The 20,776-nt window shown below is 35.3% G+C and overlaps 1 protein-coding gene across 8 annotated transcripts in view; it reads right to left on the reverse strand.

Moving 5' to 3' along the window:
• The window catches only part of LOC135215188 (myosin-IIIb-like), a 140,378-nt gene that overhangs the window by 35,821 nt on the left and 83,781 nt on the right, over nt 1-20,776 (reverse strand). For 6 of the 8 annotated variants that reach the window (XM_064249724.1, XM_064249679.1, XM_064249670.1 and 3 more), the window contains exons 3-16: nt 18,653-18,828; nt 17,945-18,049; nt 8,998-9,174; nt 7,752-7,889; nt 6,346-6,510; nt 5,395-5,562; nt 4,925-5,041; nt 4,357-4,569; nt 3,549-3,751; nt 3,046-3,190; nt 2,033-2,222; nt 1,517-1,727; nt 916-1,084; nt 413-539 (exon numbers count right to left, since the gene is read on the reverse strand). In XM_064249724.1, the coding sequence (XP_064105794.1) occupies nt 413-539; nt 916-1,084; nt 1,517-1,727; nt 2,033-2,222; nt 3,046-3,190; nt 3,549-3,751; nt 4,357-4,569; nt 4,925-5,041; nt 5,395-5,562; nt 6,346-6,510; nt 7,752-7,889; nt 8,998-9,174; nt 17,945-18,049; nt 18,653-18,828 (2,304 nt within the window). The remainder of the gene's footprint in view (nt 1-412; nt 540-915; nt 1,085-1,516; nt 1,728-2,032; nt 2,223-3,045; nt 3,191-3,548; nt 3,752-4,356; nt 4,570-4,924; nt 5,042-5,394; nt 5,563-6,345; nt 6,511-7,751; nt 7,890-8,997; nt 9,175-17,944; nt 18,050-18,652; nt 18,829-20,776) is intronic. The other 2 variants (XM_064249689.1, XM_064249718.1) reach the window with 1 other exon arrangement.

The raw sequence follows: 20,776 nt of genomic DNA on the forward strand, positions 1-20,776 counted from the left end.
ATAAATACATAGTACAAGATGTAACAAATAAGGTTCCTCTATTTTGATATACTACTAGTTATGCGTCCTATAAATGGATACTGTACCACAAATATCTGCAGGCACTAAGGAAATAGTAACATTGTATTGCTTTAGAAATTTTGAAATAATAATAATAATAATAATAATAATAATAATAATAATAATAATAATAATAATAATAATAATAATAATAATAATAATAATAATAATAATAATAATACAATATGTATGAATGTTGCTCAAAAGGGAACAAACTGACATCAATTCATTACAGTGGTCACTGCTACGTCTAGATCACTGTGCTTTTAGATTTTAACAAGAAAAAGGTTCAAGTAAACATTAGCAAGAGGAACAATAAAAAGCAGCAAAATATACAAAAGCAATCACATACCAACAAGAGACTGATCAGTTGCTTTTGGGAACCGACTCTCCTCATCTAAGAGCGCCAGAAGACCCATAGGTTTGGCCAAGAACATGTCTAGCACAGGACGGTTGTCTGCAAACTCAACGATATCAACCTGTTGGAGGACATTTTCACACTGTAGCTGCTGTTGCTGATTAAGGTCAGTGTCGAGTGCCGTTAATGTAATATTTTGTTAAGAGAATAAAACTAATGGACCACAATTTTTTCCACAATTTCCAATAAACACTACAAAAAATATTATTACACTGTTATTGTCTTTCAATTAGACTTATAGTGAAATTAAACATTATGTTTACAGAAAAAATCATAAAAGTGAAATCTTATGAAAAGATTAACCAAATCTCAAAAAAAAAAGAAAAAAAGAAATGCGTATAGTCTACAACAGTTTGCTTCTTTCAATGTCCTAAGAACGACGTAAAAACTAAAAAATTCAGACATACTGCAACTTCCCATATATATTAGTTTCTCACCTCAATTCCCTCCGACATATATTCCTGTTGCTCCCACGTGAAAATATGCTGGTTGAAGAAGTACTGGATCTGTTCATTGGCAATGTTGATGCACAGCTGCTCAAATGAATTATTCTCGAAATTTTCAAAGCCAAAGATGTCCAGGAGACCAACGGCTAAATGGTCACCACTTGAAAGAAATGAAAAGGAAATGAATTACGAATCCAACTACATTTGATTTTCAAGAGATATTACGAATCCAACTATATTTTATTTTCAAGAGTTATTTTGTACATGAGCAAATATATAGATTAAGAATTTCATATTTTTCTTGATTCACCTTGAAAGCAACTGGTAACAAAGACACAGTGTGCTGAGTCGATGTTTAATTCAATAATAAAAGGGCTACCATTATACGTAGTACCATTGGTCGGAACTAGGTATTGTTTAAAGAGAAATAATTTTAATGTGTCTTATTTTATCGGCACTACCATTAAATAATATAGGCAATGAAGAATTAATTAAATAATTGGAATGTTATCGTCTTCTGAATTTAATATAAGAAAAAGGAGATATTTCTTCAGAAGTAAACAAAAACTATAGTGCAAATAAGAAGCCTTACTAAACCATCCTGCAGAAGGAGAGAAGTCTGTTAATGTTATTGACAATCCAGTCAAAAAGTCTGCCATACATGGCCTTTGCCATTGCATCTCTTGTGGAGTTGGCCTCTTCAACGGTGTTATTCCTTGTGATGATTTCACCTTTCGTTACAACACTGTTTGACGTCAGTGCTTCTGTGAGATCTGAAGGGTCGATTCCCAAGAGTTCGGAAACTAAGGAGAGGGATTAAAGCAATTGCTATTTATTACATGTCTTAGACAAATTTGTAATTTTGGAAATGAATCACCAATAAACAATCAAAGACAGAAATTGATCACCAAGTTACAGTTTACATTTAATAAATTATTTTCAAAATAATTAAGCATGCATCTACAAATTACTCTTTAAATAAAAAAAATGTTAACATAAAAAAATAACAGTAGGAAATCTAGACACTGAAAACTGTCAGGATTACTGACTTTAAAAACTAAATATCTCACTATATGGTGCAACTAATAAAACATTGAAACATCCTCACCAATTTTGATTTGTTCTACATTTTTGACAGCAGCTTGTTCCATGTTATCTTTATCAATAGTCTGGTAAAAATCAACATCTCCCAAGTTTATCACAGCAGCAAGGATCCTATATACAGAATCTAGTTCATCATCTTTGAAACCTATTGACTTCAGCCCTTCCACGACCTTCTGGAACTGCTGGACATTGTACTGGAACAAAGCAAAATACACTAATACCTTACACGTCACTAAAATTAAACTATATTTAAATTTCATAAGGATTTCACCTCTTTACTCACTCCGTTGGCTTCACTGTCATTCACTGCCTTTCAAACCAGACTCCTAAGGTTTGTCACAAAATTCTTAATATCACTGTTCTTCTTTTGAGGCAAGGCCACTACCAGTTAGCCAATTTCCCTACTGACTTCTCAAGCCTCATTATAACCACAGGGCTCAAAGACTCCTGAGCAACCTCCATATTTGTTTATCACGGTAACTACTGGAGGCATCTTATGCTTCTTTCTATCAAAACCCTTCTATGAACATTAGGTTTTAATGAACATTATTCTAATATACTGTACTGGATTCTATAATGAACAAGGATTTGTGAAAAGTAATTCCTGGTCATTTTACAACTGTGGAAGAATGCCTAAATTTTACAGCTGAATACTAATTATACAAGACTAAGAAGGCAGTAAGGAAAATTGAAAATTTTACGGCACACTGGAAAGTCATAGAATTTCATGCTTAGTTTGCATATCTAAATCAGAAGAACTAATCTTTTTATAAATCGTGATAGCTATGTCAAGAGAATGTATACACTCATGGCAGTCTCCAGCCTGTAAAAAAAAACAGAGCTGACAATTAAGTTCATGTCAATTCCTTGTAGACACGAGTATTACTAAATATTGAAACACATCTTAATAGGAGTGATTCAAACAACACTGGGTCATATCGAAGTCCATGGCCATCATAAGTGGAAGTAAATCAACTAAGAATAATTAGAATCAGTTAAAATAATTTCTTCTCTCACCTCACTTCCAGTCTTGCTCCAGTTAGTGCCTGACAGATAGCGATGCTTGTCACGCTTGTTTTTGTCAAGGCAATACTGCATCAGTTTATTTTCATCTTCAAGGCCATCGTGCAAGTAATAAAAGATGTGGAAACTCTGCTCACCTCTGAAAATAAAGATAATTATTAAAATGACCATTAGTTCATTGAACCAATCTGTCATTCGCAGTAAAGAACTGATACTAACTGGTAGGGATCTTTGTATTTGATAACCACAAGAATTGTGCATGACATGAAATAAAACTTTTAGCAAAGTAGAAAACAAATTTAATTTGTTAGCTAAAACACTACTATACATAGTGAACAACATAAGAGACAATTAATGATTTCTATTTTTTAAATTAAATTGAATAACATAGCAACAGAACACTACAAGAACAAATTGAACAACATAATGGTACTTGTATTTCTAATCTATTATAACGGCATGGAACACGACAAGCCTCTAGAAATTAATTAACTCACTGTTGGTGGTGAACAACTCTCGATTGTTCAAGGAGATAAACAGAAATCTTGGCACCAGTGATCTTGCCCTGACGAGTGTATGTCAGTTCCAAGTATTTTCCAAACCTGGACGAATTGTCGTTAATTCCAGTTTTGGCATTTCCAAATGCCTCCATAATTGGATTGACTTGTAAGATCTTGTCTTCGAGATTTCTGTTGGGTGCCTAAGAAAAAAATTATTATTTTTCACCACTGAATGAATACATGAAGAAACAGCATTATGAATTATGTATTCTGTTATGAATACTAAGAGAAACTGCACTGACATTTAAAAATAATATACAACAAAACAGAATTTCAAAGCCTATATCAATGACAAATATCTTTTCATAACATACTGAATACTCCTCTTTACATTCAACATTACACAACTAATGTACTGAACATGATACTTTTTTACCAACACTATCATAATATAACTGTATATAAAAACTACTAAAAATTCGATACGTTGAAAGCCACGATAACAGAGGTATTAAAAATGATTGACACCTTCATCTGGTCAAAAACCCAGACTGTAAAAATGCAAACACATACTTCATAACAACTTCCTCCTCATATCAGTACAAGGAGTAACAGTTGGGGAAGAAAACTAAGAAAATCTGTCAAGCTTCTCTGCAAGAAGCATAAGCAAGAAGCCCTCTTTAGCACTATTCTTGAGTGCAAAAAAGTCGATAAAGCAGTTTACATCTCTGGACGCAGCTTTGCAGGCGAGGCAGGATATCAGGCGTTTTGTTCTGAATTGTGCCTCCGATCATGAATAACTTACTTGGTCTATAATCCTTGGATTTACCTTGCCTAATGTGACGAGGTGCTTCAGGAGGAAATTGGCACTCTCTGTCTTGCCAGCACCTGACTCTCCAGAGATAACGATACATTGTGGCATCTTATGGTGGAGCATATTGTGGTAAGAGTTGTCTGCCATGGCAAATATATGGGGAGGGTTCTCACTTTTCACCATGCCACGGTACAGGTGAGATTCCTAAGTGAAAAATGGAGATTAAATTACTTGGTGTTATGTCTGTGATATTACGTGCCTTTCAAATGTCATTTTTAATTTTAAAAAATTCTATTGCAATATCTCTTATTCTTGAGCTTCATAACCATACACAATTTTCATACACGCTGAGGGCTCGCTTTTAGTGTTAAAACACATAACATAATCATCATATTAAACCTTAGTTCTAAAAGACAGCTGCAGGTTATAGAACTTTATAAAAGTTGATTGCATAATGATAAAATCTGTACTGGCAACATTACATCTTATTACCATAATAACACAATAGTATAGTATCTAAAATAAATCTCGGGAAGCAAAAGAAAGTCTTCCAGATTACCTTATCCCCATAGACACCCAATTCCTTAAATGGATTGACAGCGATCAGAATATCACCCATGTATGTGTAGATCTGACCAGTCTTGTATCTTCGGAAGAGGTGATCGACAATGACCTCCTGGAACACAAAAAATAAACAGTGGTGTTTAAAAATCAATATGCTGTAATAACCATTAAAAAAGGAAAATATTGGTTGCTTTTATATATAATTCTTTTAAACACATGTCACCGCTATCAATCAATTCAAATTTTACTTTCGTTTCCAAAGAAGAATCTCTTGCATGAAAGGATAAAATGTTAATTTATGAACGTACCTCACTTAGCTATAAAAATTCCATATTTGCTCTGCTGCATAAAATTTATGCATTTAATTTTGTTGAACATTAAGAAATATTTTTTAATTCAACCTCTCGACTAACAGAAAAACCGGGAACTATAAGAAAAAAAAATAAATAAAAACATACAACTGACCTCAGAAAGCTTTTCTAGACAAGCAAGGTCATCCATCCATAATGGGGTTCTCTTTGTCTTACGATCTGCCTTGAGGGCACCGCCTTTAATTGTAGCTTCTGGATCTTTATGGATGAGCTGGTTGTGTTTACGAAGATCATTCTGAAGTAGCACCAGACCTCTGCGAATCTGTGGAGAGGGATTTACTAGGAACAATCGAGATGGGTGTGCTAGGGCAGAAAGATTTTTGTGCCTCTGTTATGCTAAGTGGATTTTTTTTTTAGTTTCTGATTAGTTATACTCTAGGACTATATTGCTGAGTCATGGCACTTGTGACAAGTAGTTTCTTTAATAGCGAATTTAATAAAGAGCCAGAAGGGTTTATTCGGTAAGTGTAGTCATATGTCATTACATAATGGGACAAAAAGTATGCACAAACTTATTGATCATGCAAAAAAAAAATTTTTTTGCAGAAAAGATCCTCAGCAATTTTAAGATTACTTATTAACATATTCAATTTACCATATTTCAAATGTCCACTGGAAAAATGGGATCATGTATGAAAACTCTAGAGGGTGGCAGTATTTAAAGAAACTTCAACACCCAAGGTTCCATGTACACTTTACCTTCAAGAAATAGAACACCTAATTTGTGAAACAGGCTCTTTTATATGAATTCTTACTTGACACTCAGTGATAATTCTTATGCTAGAAACTGTACAAAAGGCTTCAGAGTTGAAGCGGATGTTCGCATAAGGCTTGCTATGGACTTATTTAAATATCTTAAAGAAATTTATTGAGACCTAACAGAAAATAAATAAACGGAGAAATATTTGTTCTTTTTAGTTCACTCTCGATGTAATCATCTTTGTTAACAATTTTGTGAATTTATTTATGCTTTGTAAATACTTTAGCACATAGTAATATCTCAAATTAGATATTTTGAAACACATCGAGGAGCAACCATCAGTACCTCCTCGGGGTTGTGGGGAACATTCTTGATAAAAGGGTGATGCAGGAGCTCTTTGGCTATCGGCCTCTGCTCGAAATCCTTCACCAGACACTCGGATATAAAGTCGTTGAACTGCAGAGACCACTCCACGGGTCGATCTAGCTGTGGCGGAGGATTTCTTGGGATCTGGAACATAGGAAGACAGTTAAACTGCATACAAAAGATGTATTTAACAACTAGAAACATACAACATACAATTGGGGAAATGAGCAACACTAGGACGATCATAATCAGAACTAAAAACAAGGGAGGGAAACAAAAATGTCATTAGAAAATACAAAATCATCGAATTCTATGTAAAAATGATCTTGGACCTGTTAAGTGGATAATCAATGAAAATTGATTATCTAGATTATTTAATTATTGCTTTTTGATTATGTTTACCTTTTTATTGAAATTAAGTAAGTTTTCAAGAAATAGGTAGCCTGATATATATGAACAATTTGTCATATATGCTCAACTTTGATTTTATATATATATATATATATATATATATATATATATATATATATATATATATATATACATTCTGTGCATTAAACATGTGACAAACTAGTAATACCGTTACACTTTCAAGCGCTTATGCACATTAACACACACACACACGCACGCACACAAATAGACTCTTGGATTGTGAAAATGAACAAACTGTTAAAATTTTTTTCTTCATCGGTATTTTGAGAATGCCTAAGATTGGCTAGAGATTATTTCCTCGTCTGATATCCCTTGTCTAAGTCTAGATTAATAATAATAATAATGAATAATAATAATCAATAATAATAATATATAAATAATAATAAAATAATAATAAAATAATAATTAAGATTAATAATATTAATAATAATAATTAATAACACTACGGACGATCCCAAGATCCCTGAAAAGGAATCTGCAAAAACTAGAGGCTGAAGTAGCTCCAGGACTCATGCAGAAGAGTGTGATCCTAGAAACGGCGCACATAGTAAGAAAAGTGATGGACTCCTAAGGAGGCAGGATGCAACCCGGAACCCCATACTATACATCCAGTCGAAGGAGGACTGTGATAGAAAAAAAAAAAAAAAAAAAAAAAAAAAAAAAAAAAAAAAAAATAATAATAATAATAATAATAATAATAATACGACTACTACTTCTAAATGTGATGACAAATCCTTTTAGAAGTTAATCTTCAATGTACAACTCGGTTTCATTACCGAAATTTCGATTTGCAAGAAAAAATTGTCTAAAAAATCTTTAAAAAAGACAATGTTACCTGGAAAAGTGCCATTATGGGAAGTCAATCTTCAATATACAACTCAGCTTCAAGACCGATATTTCTATTTGAAAATAAAGAGAGAAAAAAAATAAAAAAAACCTGCAAAAAACGTTACCTGGAAAAGTGCCCTCATGGGATGGATCTCGGAAAGGGGCGGTTCGCCATCGGCCAGTTCAAGGGCTGTGATTCCCAGGGACCAGACGTCACAGCGGACGTCGTAGCTGTAATCGAGCTGCTGTTCGCAGGCGATGACCTGAAAAGATGGTACAAATTCGTGTTAATAATGGAAGCCATTGTTACCTTAACTCTCACCGCTGCACAAACGATCAGTCTTCCTGAGGATGTTTTGCGATTGGAACTTCAAAACTTCAAACGAGAATGCAACGCATAACTACCCTCAAATAATTCTCCTTGTATTTTATTCAAATAATTTCTTATTATTTTTATCTGTTATTTTATTAATATGTTAATTTATCTTTTGTAATAACTGATTTCATCTTTCTGTACGTCTTTCAAATGAACGCCATACTCTTTGGAAGCTTGAATTTCAAGTCAATGTTCTACATGAATACAGTTCATCTTCTGAATAATAATAATATAATAATAATAATAATATATGAAAGTAGGCGAACCTCTCTCAGACATGATTTGTTAAAGAGGAAGGCAGCATCAGTAGAATTGATTTGATATTCGCTAATAGCTAGCCGATGTTCATATTCTGGTTAAGGAAATGTCTTCTAAAAATATTAATTTATTGATATGATACGCCACTTTTAGTTATCATATCAATAAATTAACATTTCTAGAAGACATTTCCTTAACCAGAATATGAACATCGTCCGGCTTTTAGCAAATATCAGCCCTAATGAGAAGAAAATAATAAGAAGAATTGAAAATAGCAAATAATAATAAAAATAATCTTACTTGTTCCCGGATTCGTACAACACTTCCGTTCTTCAAGAGCCATGTTTAGCTACCATTTTGCTCTTTTATTTATTTATTTTTTTTTTAGTTGGTTCGGGCCTACGCTACATCATGGCATTGTATAAATTACCAATTGTGAATTTGGTGAATGTCACAGGTGAATATTTTTGGATATTAGTATGGCAAGTATTTGCTGAAACTGTGTTCAAACTGAACTTAATGGACACACTTAAATCCTCGAGTGAGATGCTGAGCTACTGAAATAATGCCCCGATGTCTCCTTTAAATATAAAAGAAAACTTACAAGTCCACTTTTTTTTTTCATAAAGCCCAACATTCACATAAAAAAATTATTCTGCACAAAAAAAGACCATGGACGAGATGAAATACATTAAATTACACTTGCATTTCAAAACCTTTACAAATCAATCTCTTACTTCTGGGGCCATCCAATATGGCGTCCCCACGGAGGTGTTGCGCCTTCCCCAGGTGGAAGAGAGATGAGAACTCACTCCGAAGTCGACTAATTTGATGGCGCCGTGATTCGTCAGGAGAATATTGTGACCCTTGATGTCTCTGTGCATGCAGTGATTTTCGTGTAGGTAAACCATAGCCTGCAAGAGCGAGAGTTAATGCATTATCATAAAGCAGATTTTGGAGAACAGTTGCCAATTACACAGCTGGAAAAGCGAGACTAACAACATGGACTACATCACTAAAAGGGAGATAAATAAAATGGAACGCAACACGAAAAAAATATGTAAATTAGACCACCATTAAAAGTCAATATAAAAAAGCAAACCATGCAGATAAAAATAACTCAAACCGCAAATATAAGGATTATAAATGAGAACAGGGCAGACCACGGAGAAAATAGAATCAAATAGAAAGCCTTAAGACCAGAGTCGTATATGCGGCTCTGCTAAGCCTAATGCCCCACCGAATTAACGGCTTCCAGCTTACGCAATGAATTACAGTTCTAGATAAATGCATGACGTATTTATTTAAAAGGATAAAGAAACCGAGGTACAAATAATTCATGGAATGGATGTCTTGTGGGAACGATAAGGTTAAGTGCATTGAAGCATGAAAAACGCCAAGGCAATTTCATTTAGTAATTTATCAGTTGAAAAATCCAAGCAGATACAAAAATACGAGATTAAAGGCTAAAATTTAATTTGAATGCTGAGCCTTAGGCAAATCCAGTATAAACGACGGCAATAGCATACCAATAATTGAAAACTGGAGATCAAGTCTGAGAATATTACAAATTTTTAATCTACCGGGTTTAATCACAACCATAAAGATATTTCGAGGCCTAAGTTGACAATGATACTAAATCACAGAAAATGATGAAGGAACTGTGGAATAAGTTTGAAGATACTCAACAATTTAGGCTTCACAGACAGTCAAAGACAGTTCAGTATTAACTTTCCAAACTGCCCTGAGGATGTTCAGCTGCCTCAGTCATTGTTGTAATAGATTTTTAATGTTGATTACAGAACTTCGGGATATTTCCTAGATAGTGACACGCCCCCCCTCCACCCACGGGTTTTAAGCAAGTTTTAACCCGGTAAGTATCCACCTTTGCGGCGTATTTAGTACAAACCCGCTGGGGATGACCGTAAAACCATAAACAAAAGAATGTAAATGTCATAAAGATAATAACCCCCAGGAAATATTAGTCCTACATAACGACCCCCGAAAATCCTTGGGGAACACTATCTAGGAAAGGTCCGGATTTCCTTGTACGTATTTCACATGGAAGACAGGATTCACTAAAAGGTTATATGTTCATGCTGATGACAGTGTTTTAATGATCCAGTTTGTGGACATTATTCTTAGAGTGAACCAGTTTGGTACTATGACACACGACAGAATCATTCAAATTGAGATGAACTTAGACAGAAGACCTAATATAGTCTCATTTCGTATTTAGGGAATCGCTGCAGATTAATACTCGTTGACAATGAATCGATAACATGGGAGTGATACACACACACACACACACACACACACACACACACACACACACATATATATATATATATATATATATATATATATATATATATATATATATATATTATGTACATGCATAAATGAATACATAAACATATACAGTATGCATACAAATATATATATTTGTACGTTTGTATACTATGTAAATCAGGGAGAAAAAGTACTGGCTGAGTTATACCAATTTTCCCCAGATAATTAAAGAGCTGAGCGACACAGTACAGCAGTACACTGTACCATTGTCTGCCTACAAAGCTAATTAGTTCCTCAACTTGCCGGCAGGGTAACCCTGCTAAACGTTTTCCAGTCTCGCAGCGGTGAAAGTTATCAAAGGAAACATCGTGACACAACAGTCGGGAATGGAATATCAAGGATATTTTCCAAACCAATAAGCAGTGATGTGTGTATGACCTTCGTGGCCAAGGAGAATGACAGATGCGTTTTTCTGTTTGTTAGTAATCACCACATCTGAAAAGCAAAACGAATCGGATCTATTCTTTTACAAAAATGCATACCTACGTATACGTCAATTCATCAAATTCAAATTGCCACAAATCCCTTTTAACTGTGAAGACTATATCTTATATCTTAGCATATATGTATCTATGGGATCTTGGTCAATTTAACAAATATCATCTTACCTTCACCAAAAGACTGACATGGCAGAGGTATTTCTTGAGAAAGGAAGACCTCGACTTTGGAATTCAGGCGCACGTTCTATTTCAAGACCTATCATTGGCATCGACAAATGAGCGAGAGACTGAATCGAATGAATGTGATGCGGATATCACGTCTTTATTAACTAATTGCACGAATCTACTATAAAAACTGTCAGCATTGCTATAACCTAATCTGTTAATTATAAACCAAAAAAGGAATAGCGGGAAAAATCTCTAAAAGACAAAAGTCCTCCTCGGCCTCACTAGTAATGTGTTTCCATCTGAATGGAAACATTAATACGCCATGACATGCATAAGAATACACAAGCATTTTTCAGTACAATGCTTATGCTGAATTCAGATAATGGTTTTCTTCACTTGTTCCAAACTCTCATGTCATCAAATTTTCTGTCAACAATTTCTAAGACGATCAATTTCTATCTCCTATATACCACTTTCTCCTGGAGTGCTGGTTCCAGAAGGTGTTACCCTTTAGATTTCAAGCAAGTATTCTGGGATGAAGTCGCTAGCCTCACCCCTTTTACCACGGATGATTAATGGCCTTATGTGGTGAAGATACTACAATCCTCTATGTCACCCATCTAAAAAAAAATGACCAGAACAAACGTTTCTGAACTTTACAGATTAGAAAAATATTGTCCACTACCGAGGAACAACTTCAAAGTCATCTGCAAGATTCCATCTTGACATTTCCACAGAGTGTGTTCTATCTTGTATAATAATAATAATATCCGAGTGGATCTTGTTTGCTCTTTGTTCCTTTCTTGGTTAGAGCTTAAAAAGCTCCTTCGATTCTTCAGTATAATCAAAATCGTACTTCTCCTTCCCTTTTGAAGTCAAGCTAAAATGTTTGAGTAAAAAGTGACTCAAATCATAAAATCTATTCACAAAAATGAGAGAGAGAGAGAGAGAGAGAGAGAACCTTTCCATCTTTATTCTAGACTTAACCTGGGGTCGCGCAAAGGAAGACGATTCTTTAATGGCTTCTTTGTGCACGTTACCACCACTGCTCCTTTCTGCTCAGTGAGACTCCTCCCCGACTCCTCTCCTTCAGGCTGTCTTTGTTGAGCAGCGACTCCCCAATAGCCTGAAGGTCACGTGATCTGTAATTTCACCCATCAGCTCTTCCTATTCCCCCTACTCATCTCGATTTTCCTGTTTCCTGGCTATACCATATGTTTTAGTGGTGCGCATATTATATATACATACATATATATATATATATATATATATATATATTATATATATATATATATATATATATATATATATATATATAAGAATTTTATCACATCACCGTGACTCATATACGAGCATTAAGCTAAGAATGTCCTTTAATATCTATTTCGCTTCATATCGGAATTATAATATATTTTCACGTGTGAACCGAAGGGGAAATTTTTTAGTTGATAAGAAATTCGTCAGCGAATTTCTTTTCAACTAAAAAAATTCCCCTTCGGTTAACATATACGAAAGTATATTAATTGCGAGATGGAGCGAATTAGGTATTAAAGGACATTTGTAGCTTACTGCTATTATATATAGTATGCATGCGCGTCTGTGTGTTTATTTATTTATTTATTTATCTACATGCATATATAAGCCAAATGGTACGACCTTTCGTTCATTCAACTTGCAAAGATGAACAAAAGAAACCGCCAGGCCGGGCAAAAAAAAAAAAAAAAAAAAAATAAAAATAAAATAAATAAATGTAAGCAAGATAAATAGCTACTGTACTTCGCGTCACAAAATCAAATGAAAGGCGTTTGGCGTTTTAAGGTAGTAATATCGTCACTTTGAAAATTACGAGAATCAGCTTAGAAAATGTCGGGAAGGTCGTGTCAGCGTTGTACTGTACAATGGTACACTGGCAAGATGTAAGACGATACCTTTGGGTACTGGGTGGTGTTAGGAACGAACATGTTAAAGGCGCTCTCAAAAATAGCACCAGCTTCAAACAAGGTGAAGGAAAGTAGACTGAGATGGTATGGACATATAAAGAGACGAGAGGAAGACCAGCCGATAAGGAAGATGATGGATATGGGACTAGCAGGTGGGAGAAGGTTAGGTAGACCAAAATTGCGATGGATTGACTGTGTGAAGAGAGATATGAGGGAGTTGGGATTGACTGAGGGAGATGCACTGGACCGAAGGAAATGGAAGGAATGTGTTGAAGAACCATTGCAGTGACCCCAAATAAGGACAAGCTTGTAAAGAAAGAAGAAGAAGACGAAGACTGCGTGGTGTGGCAGCTTATCGCCTCGACAGAGACAGTGGATGCAATGCCCGGCAACGACGAATATCGCAGACTTGACGTTAGCTCTTGGGTGGTTGGTGCTAAGGGCGATTATGAAAGTTCTTATAAGGGCAAACAGGATACCTTTCGGCGAAGATTTTTAAACGTGATTACCACTGAAGGGGGAAAAAAGGAAAGTAGTACTTCGAGCAATCTAATGGTAAAGTGTGCAGGGATGATGCAGACGCAGGCGCGCGCACACACACACACACACCCATATATATATATATATATATTTATTACATACATACATACATACAAATATATACATATATATAAATATACATATAATCATGAATATAAAGTATGCAAAGACGAGGAATACAGTGCAACCAGAGCTTGTCACCTAGACCGTGCTTGTCACAAGGTAGGGTATCCGAAGCTATACAGCACTAAACCATTATAGATGCGTGAATCTCAGCTATATCCCGATCTATGACACGAGAACTTACTGGTATTAATTAATTACAGAATAAAATTAGACAAGAAATCAAACAACGCGTAGTTCTCCGCAATATCGATTTCAGTAACTGTGCGTTTCTCGCTAACATCAAGTTTTAGTTCGCAGGATGCGTTTTCCCCGGCAAGAATAATTCTGTGATGTTTGGTCGCGGTCGTTTTATATCTGAACATGGTGTTGGGTGCGTTTTCATTAGCTGCGGTGCGCAAGCGTCTGGTGGCGTCGTCCGGTTAACCGCGCGAAGACAGCCTTCGTAAGTGACTTTTAATTAGAGACGCCGACGATCATTTCAAGTTGTTTTACTTGGGTCGTAAACCGCAAGAAGAAACATTGGTCCAAGATGTAGGGATGGCCTAATATGTTGAAAAACGGTGTTTTGTTGGTTTGAAAGTAATTCCCTATATGTCTTCAGTTTCACACTAAAATTCAGATTCACGTTCAAATTTGCTCCGTAAAACGCTCCTTGTTATCCCTGATGACAAACCAGCCAATCGTGTGTCCAGCTTGCGAGGAAGAGATTTGTATGGGAGGATTATAGACCATTTATGTTTATAATTTTTCACACACACGCACAATATATATATATATATATATATATATATATATATATATATATATATATATACATATTATATATATATATATATATATATATATATATATATATAATATATATATATTATATAATATATATATATCTTATTAAGAAAGTATTTACAAGAAAGACCAAAAAAAAAATGTAATATAAAATACTTGAGAGTAAGATGTCATTAAGATACGAAACATGAGAAAAACCAAGACTGCTTGAATACAGCTAAGAGCTACACGGCTGAGGACGTCCTTCATGCACACCGTTATGGTAATTAAGACGAGCCACAGGTGAGCATCATCCCGCTCTCATCTCAGCAACTTGCTTCCGGTGGTTTTTTCTTTTTTCTTTTTTATCTTTACAGTTTTTTATATGCTTTTAACGGTGCTGTACGCTGGCTGCTTAAAAATGAAAGAAACACTTTCATGCAATAACTGTCGTGAAATACTGTAGTTTTTATTTTCAAAACTTAAAACCAAAATCCTGATTGAAACATTGCCAAAACTACCGGAATGAACGTACAGTAAGCTCCACCTAAAAGAAACATTTACGTAAGGAAACGTGATAAAAAGGAATGAGAATAACAGATAAATGACAAAAGTACTGTTCTTCATTATTTGATTTTTTTTTTATGGCTAAATCGAAATACTGCTCCAAAGGGCGTTTATTATCATTCACACAAACTTCAAGTAAGGAAATCGGCATCAATGATCGTGTTAGTCACGACGCCAGAGAACGATTAATTATTCATTCATTCAAGTAGGGAAAGGAAGGGTCTCTGGTACTGGGACATGTCCTTGGATCCCGGAGAGGTGCTATTTTGCTTCTGTTCTTCAGCTCACTGGTTACGTTCATTCATAAAGAAAAGTAATTATCACAAGCTAGCAATATCGAATGAAAATAGATGCTAACAATAATCTAATCATTTATTCCTTGGGAATATGAACCGCCTACCAATGAAACACTTCCCCAAATCTTAATGTCCTCTGCGATTCCGTCGACATTCATTTTATAACTTTCTATTCAATGGTTGGCGGTTCAAACCCCGAGGAGGAGGCTATTGTAAACAGGAAATACAACCGCAACTGCTTCTATTTATTTGTGTAGTGTAGCTATAGCAGATTCACATCAACCGTGCATTTGATGTCTAGGCCAGTCCCTTACGACACTCCTGATTGGCTATTGATAAGCCAGTCACAGGGCTGGAAACTCTTTCTCTCGAGAGAGTTCACATGGGTAGGATCTATGCTCCACCTCTCCTGAGGGATACGTCTTATCCCTCAGGAGATCAGGAGCCAATCAGGAGCGTCGTAAGGGACTGGCCTAGACATCAAATGCACGGTTGATGCAAGTCTACTATAGTTATCGTACCTTCCCTATTTCCTCTTCATTTTCCTCGTGAGCATTTACAACTACATGAGCCACGATTACTCTACGTTCGTTGAGGAAATCTATTTTCCCTTTAAATGACTCGTCTTATCCTTCAATTCTTCGACATGAACCAGCTCCTGTACTGCGGCCAAGCAAATACAAGCTTTATGAATTAACTCGCAACCTAAACTTAAGGAAGCAACAAAAATAAAACCAACTCGTAAAATGATTATTCGCCCTTTCACGGTAAATGGTGTCAACCCTTAATGGTTTCATCATGGGCAATAAAGTATTTCCTAATTTCACAAATAAACAATAATGTACATGGAATTTACTCCTTACTTCCCTTTTCCCACATTCCAGTCAGAGCATCTGTCTTCTAAAACGCTCAATCTGATCTGACGATTCACTTCAAGTTAGAGTCGTCTTTTATATCTTTCTCTTTTATTCTTTCTTTAAATTTATGTGTAGACGGAGGCCTTTGGACTGCTGATAAGTTCCCAGAGGCTTTACAGAGGAATAACTAAAGACTTTCCGGCCTCATAAGGGCCCATTGCCGCTTGGCAAGACTGCTAAAGTCTGCTGCAAATTTCTCTTCCATCCGGTACCGGGAGGGGTTCCTTCAACTCTGGAGACAAGACTCCGCGTTAAGTGGAAAACCAGTTTACACAAGAGGATGCAGAAAATGACAGTAAATGATGCAGATCACAAAAAAGCTTCCCGGAAAGAGTAATAAAAAATCTGAAAGGTAGATGACTTCTGAAAGTCCAGATTAAACGTAACATCCAGGATTCTCTCAAGTTCCGGTGGAAATAATGACGGGAATGGATGGAAGAGTGAAAATAGAGAGAATAGAAGGTAAAAAAATTGCAGGATAAAATCAATACGTACGCAAAAGCTTATTCATACAAGCTTTGCGTGTAAGCATAACCAATGAAAAAAATTAGATACTGACACGTGAAAAGGTTTAAGTACGAGAATGTACAGACACAGCAGAACCAGACAGCAGAGAACAATATCTCACAAAAGCCCATTTGAAAAGGCTTTGGCTGAAAATGTCCTCAAAAAACCCCCTATATATATAGAAACTACAAACTATCCATTTACACAGACTGAAGCCAGAGGTGTCTTCAGCTGCAGCTGAAATTAATAAGAAAAATCAATAAAAACACCAGCTAGGGAAACAAAAGTATAGAGCAAGAAAAGAAAAGACTGTATGCTCATCAAAGCATATAGTCAGCTACTTGCAGATGCATTTTACCGTAACTGTAAGAGAGAGAGAGAGAGAGAGAGAGAGAGAGAGAGAGAGAGAGAGAGAGAGAGAGAGAGAGAGAGTACGAAAACTCAGTGCGTAAGGAATCAGATACTGGGAAAATCCTTGAAAACTGTGTTTACTTATTTTAATTCGATGGCACCATGTTTGGTAAATTAAAACATTTCTATTTCATTAGAGAGAGAGAGAGAGAGAGAGAGAGAGAGAGAGAGAGAGAGAGAGAGAGAGAGAGAGAGAGAGAGACTTTTTCCATCTATATTAATTTTATTACATTTTAGTCGAGGAGTTATATTTTTTTGTAGATTCTGACTTAATCGCAAAGGATCATCAATCATAATTAAATGACATGAAGATCATGAGCCAAAACAAAGATACTTGAATCTATTAAATGTCTTTTCTTAATATAAATAAAATATAACGATCCACCAATGTTTCTGTATAAGCATTACAGGTTATTTAATCTTAATCAATGTCTTTTCTTAATATAAATAAAAAGTATAACGATCCACCAATGTTTCTGTATAAGCATTACAGGTTATTTAATCTTAATCAATAAGAATACATCCGAGGTTATCAACACTCAAATAAGAGCGTAAGAAAGGAGCAGAAGATTACTGTCATAATTCTAATATTAATTTCATATCTATTAGTAGTTTCTAAACTAGAAAGGTTGTAGTTCACATGGCATCAACTTACATCAATCGTCTCCTTCAGGATGTAACCAATTTGTTCCTCCGTTAAGCGTTGACCTCTCCTGATAAGGGCTTGAACGAGGTCGGTCACGGAACCCCTGGGGCAGAGCTGGAAAAAATAACAGATAATAATAAATGACAGCCCTCTGATTATTACATTAATATATTATCTATTCTTACCATTCACTGGCATGAATATTGAACCTACACGTATGTAGAAAGTGACATAGTATTAATGCGATAGTAATGTACACTTTGGGCCTTAAAGCACAGGCGTTTTTTTTTTTTTTTTTTTTTAATATGCCCTCGTAGGGTGGTAGTACCATGAGTGCATCTAAGCGGTGCACTGTAGGCTTTACTTAAAGGTCTTTCATTCCTTTTGCTGTACCTCCTTTCATATTCTCTCTCTTCCATCTTAGCTTTTACCCTCTCCTAACAATTGTTTCATAGCGCAACTGCTTTGAGGCTTTCCTCGTGTTACATCTTAAAAACCTTTATTACTCTCAGTTTCCCTTTCAGCGCTGAATGACCTCATAAGTCTCACTGCTTGGCCTTTAGCCAAAAGTTAAGTGAATTCCATTCCATTCAAAATATACATTAAGGAAGGAATTGGCAAACAGACCAGGAATTGTGGGATAATGCTCACGGATATTTTGTACAGAACACATTCTCTCTCTCTCTCTCTCTCTCTCTCTCTCTCTCTCTCTCTCACCTCCATGACAATCCAGGCCTGGTCCTCCTCCATCTTGGGGCCTTTCTTGAGGAAGATGCCATGGAAGGCTGGGAGGTTCGGATGCAGACTAAGGTCCTTCAGGATCAGGTACTCCTCCTCAATCTCCTCCAGGTTCTCCCCGATGTTCTCCATGATCTTGATGGCCACAGATTGCCCTGTGGGGGAATAGGAAGAGTGGTTAGGGGAAAGCTCTCTCTCTCTCTCTCATCTATGCTCTCTCTCCCTCCTCTCCCTCTCTCTCTCTCTCGTCCTCTCTCATCTCTCTCTATATATATATCTATATATATATCTATATATATTTATTATATATATACATATATATATACATATTATTATATATATATATACCATATTATATTATTATATATATATATATATATATATATATACGTATATATATATTATTCGATAACGTCACCGTCGTCTTCATTTCGTCCTTGTCAGAGAGGACGAAATTATTATCAACTAAAAAATTCCCCTTCGGTTTACATATATGAAAATATATCAGTTCCGAGGTAGAGAGAATTAGATATTAAAGGACATTTGTGGCTGGCTCGAATGATTTTATATGAATCACATAGATGTGATAATTATTCATTATATATATATATATATATATATATATATATATATATATATATATATATATATATATATATCCACACCTATCTAGCGTCACGATCCTTGTCTTCGAAATCGATGGGAAAGCAGCTGCTATTTCAAGGTTCAGTTTGCATTGACCCACGAGACGCTAAAATGGACTCTATGGCAATCACGTAAAAGGTCGAAGGTTATTTGCTTCGTATGGTGATCTCATGACGTTAGCTACTTCTGCTAGCAAAAAAAAAAAAAAAAAAAAAAAAATACGTGACATTTTGACAGCAATAATATTTGACATATTTTATCTTTAGCCTTTACTATCGTGCATAAAAGGCTCGACAATTTTCTACCTTTAGAAGCTTCGAACATTGAAAATATATTAATAGGGTTACGATTACGTTTGCCAAATCAAGACTGGCAGACCAACTATAATAATTTCTCTCAAATCAAGAAATTACGTTTTCAAAATATGGCTCAAAATCCTTGGCGCTAAAAAACACACCACAAAATAATAGTAATAACAAACCTACAGTCATAAACATATTAAAACAGGAATAGGTGAACTAAAATAAAGTACGCAGTGATCCGGTCAAGAACAAGAAAAGAAACGTTTATTACAGTAACAAGATAACCGTGAAATCTACGAAGAAGGAAAAAGAAGTAGATTTCACATTGTTACTATCGGTCAGTCGTAGCAACCAAGTGGAAAACGCACGCTCGTCACTCTCATGGTTTTGCCATGTCACTGCTCCCAAGGCTAGACTATCTATCTATCTATCTATCTATCTATATCTATCTATCTATACACATATTTAGATAGATAGATAAACCGAAGCGAATAGCGTATATTAAATCCGGTTTTAAATGTGGAGTATATTATTAATATACACTTATTAAACACACACACACACACACACACACACATATATATATATATATATATTATATATATATAATATATATATATATATATATATATTATACATAATAAGTGTATGAGTCTTATCACATCACCGTGATTCATAATATATGCATTAAGCTACAAATGTCCTTTAATATCTAATTCGCTCTACGTCGGAATTAATATATTTTCATATACGTTAACCGAAGGGGAATTTTTTAGTTGATAGCCGTGTGGTTAGAGCACTTCACTGTACGTCCTGATTTCTTGGTTCCGAGGTTCGCGCCCTTGAGCCGACGAAATTATTCTCAACGGAAAAAATACCCCTTCGGTTAACATTTTTAAAAATATATTAATTCCGAGGTAAAGCGAATTAGATATTAAAGGACGTTTGTACCTTCATGCGTATATAGTGTGTATATTAATAATATACTGAACATTCAAAACCCGATTAAAATACGCCGATCCTTTGTTATTTTTCGTAAACCTTCGATGCTGTTACCATAAGGGGCTTGTCTCGTGATATGTGTAGGATCTCTCCGTATACTATGTATACACAAGGGGAATGAGATACTACTAAGTGGGCATACACACGTGTACGT

Source organism: Macrobrachium nipponense, chromosome 19 (assembly GCF_015104395.2).
Source record: "Macrobrachium nipponense isolate FS-2020 chromosome 19, ASM1510439v2, whole genome shotgun sequence".
NCBI classification, from domain to species: Eukaryota; Metazoa; Arthropoda; class Malacostraca; order Decapoda; family Palaemonidae; genus Macrobrachium; species Macrobrachium nipponense.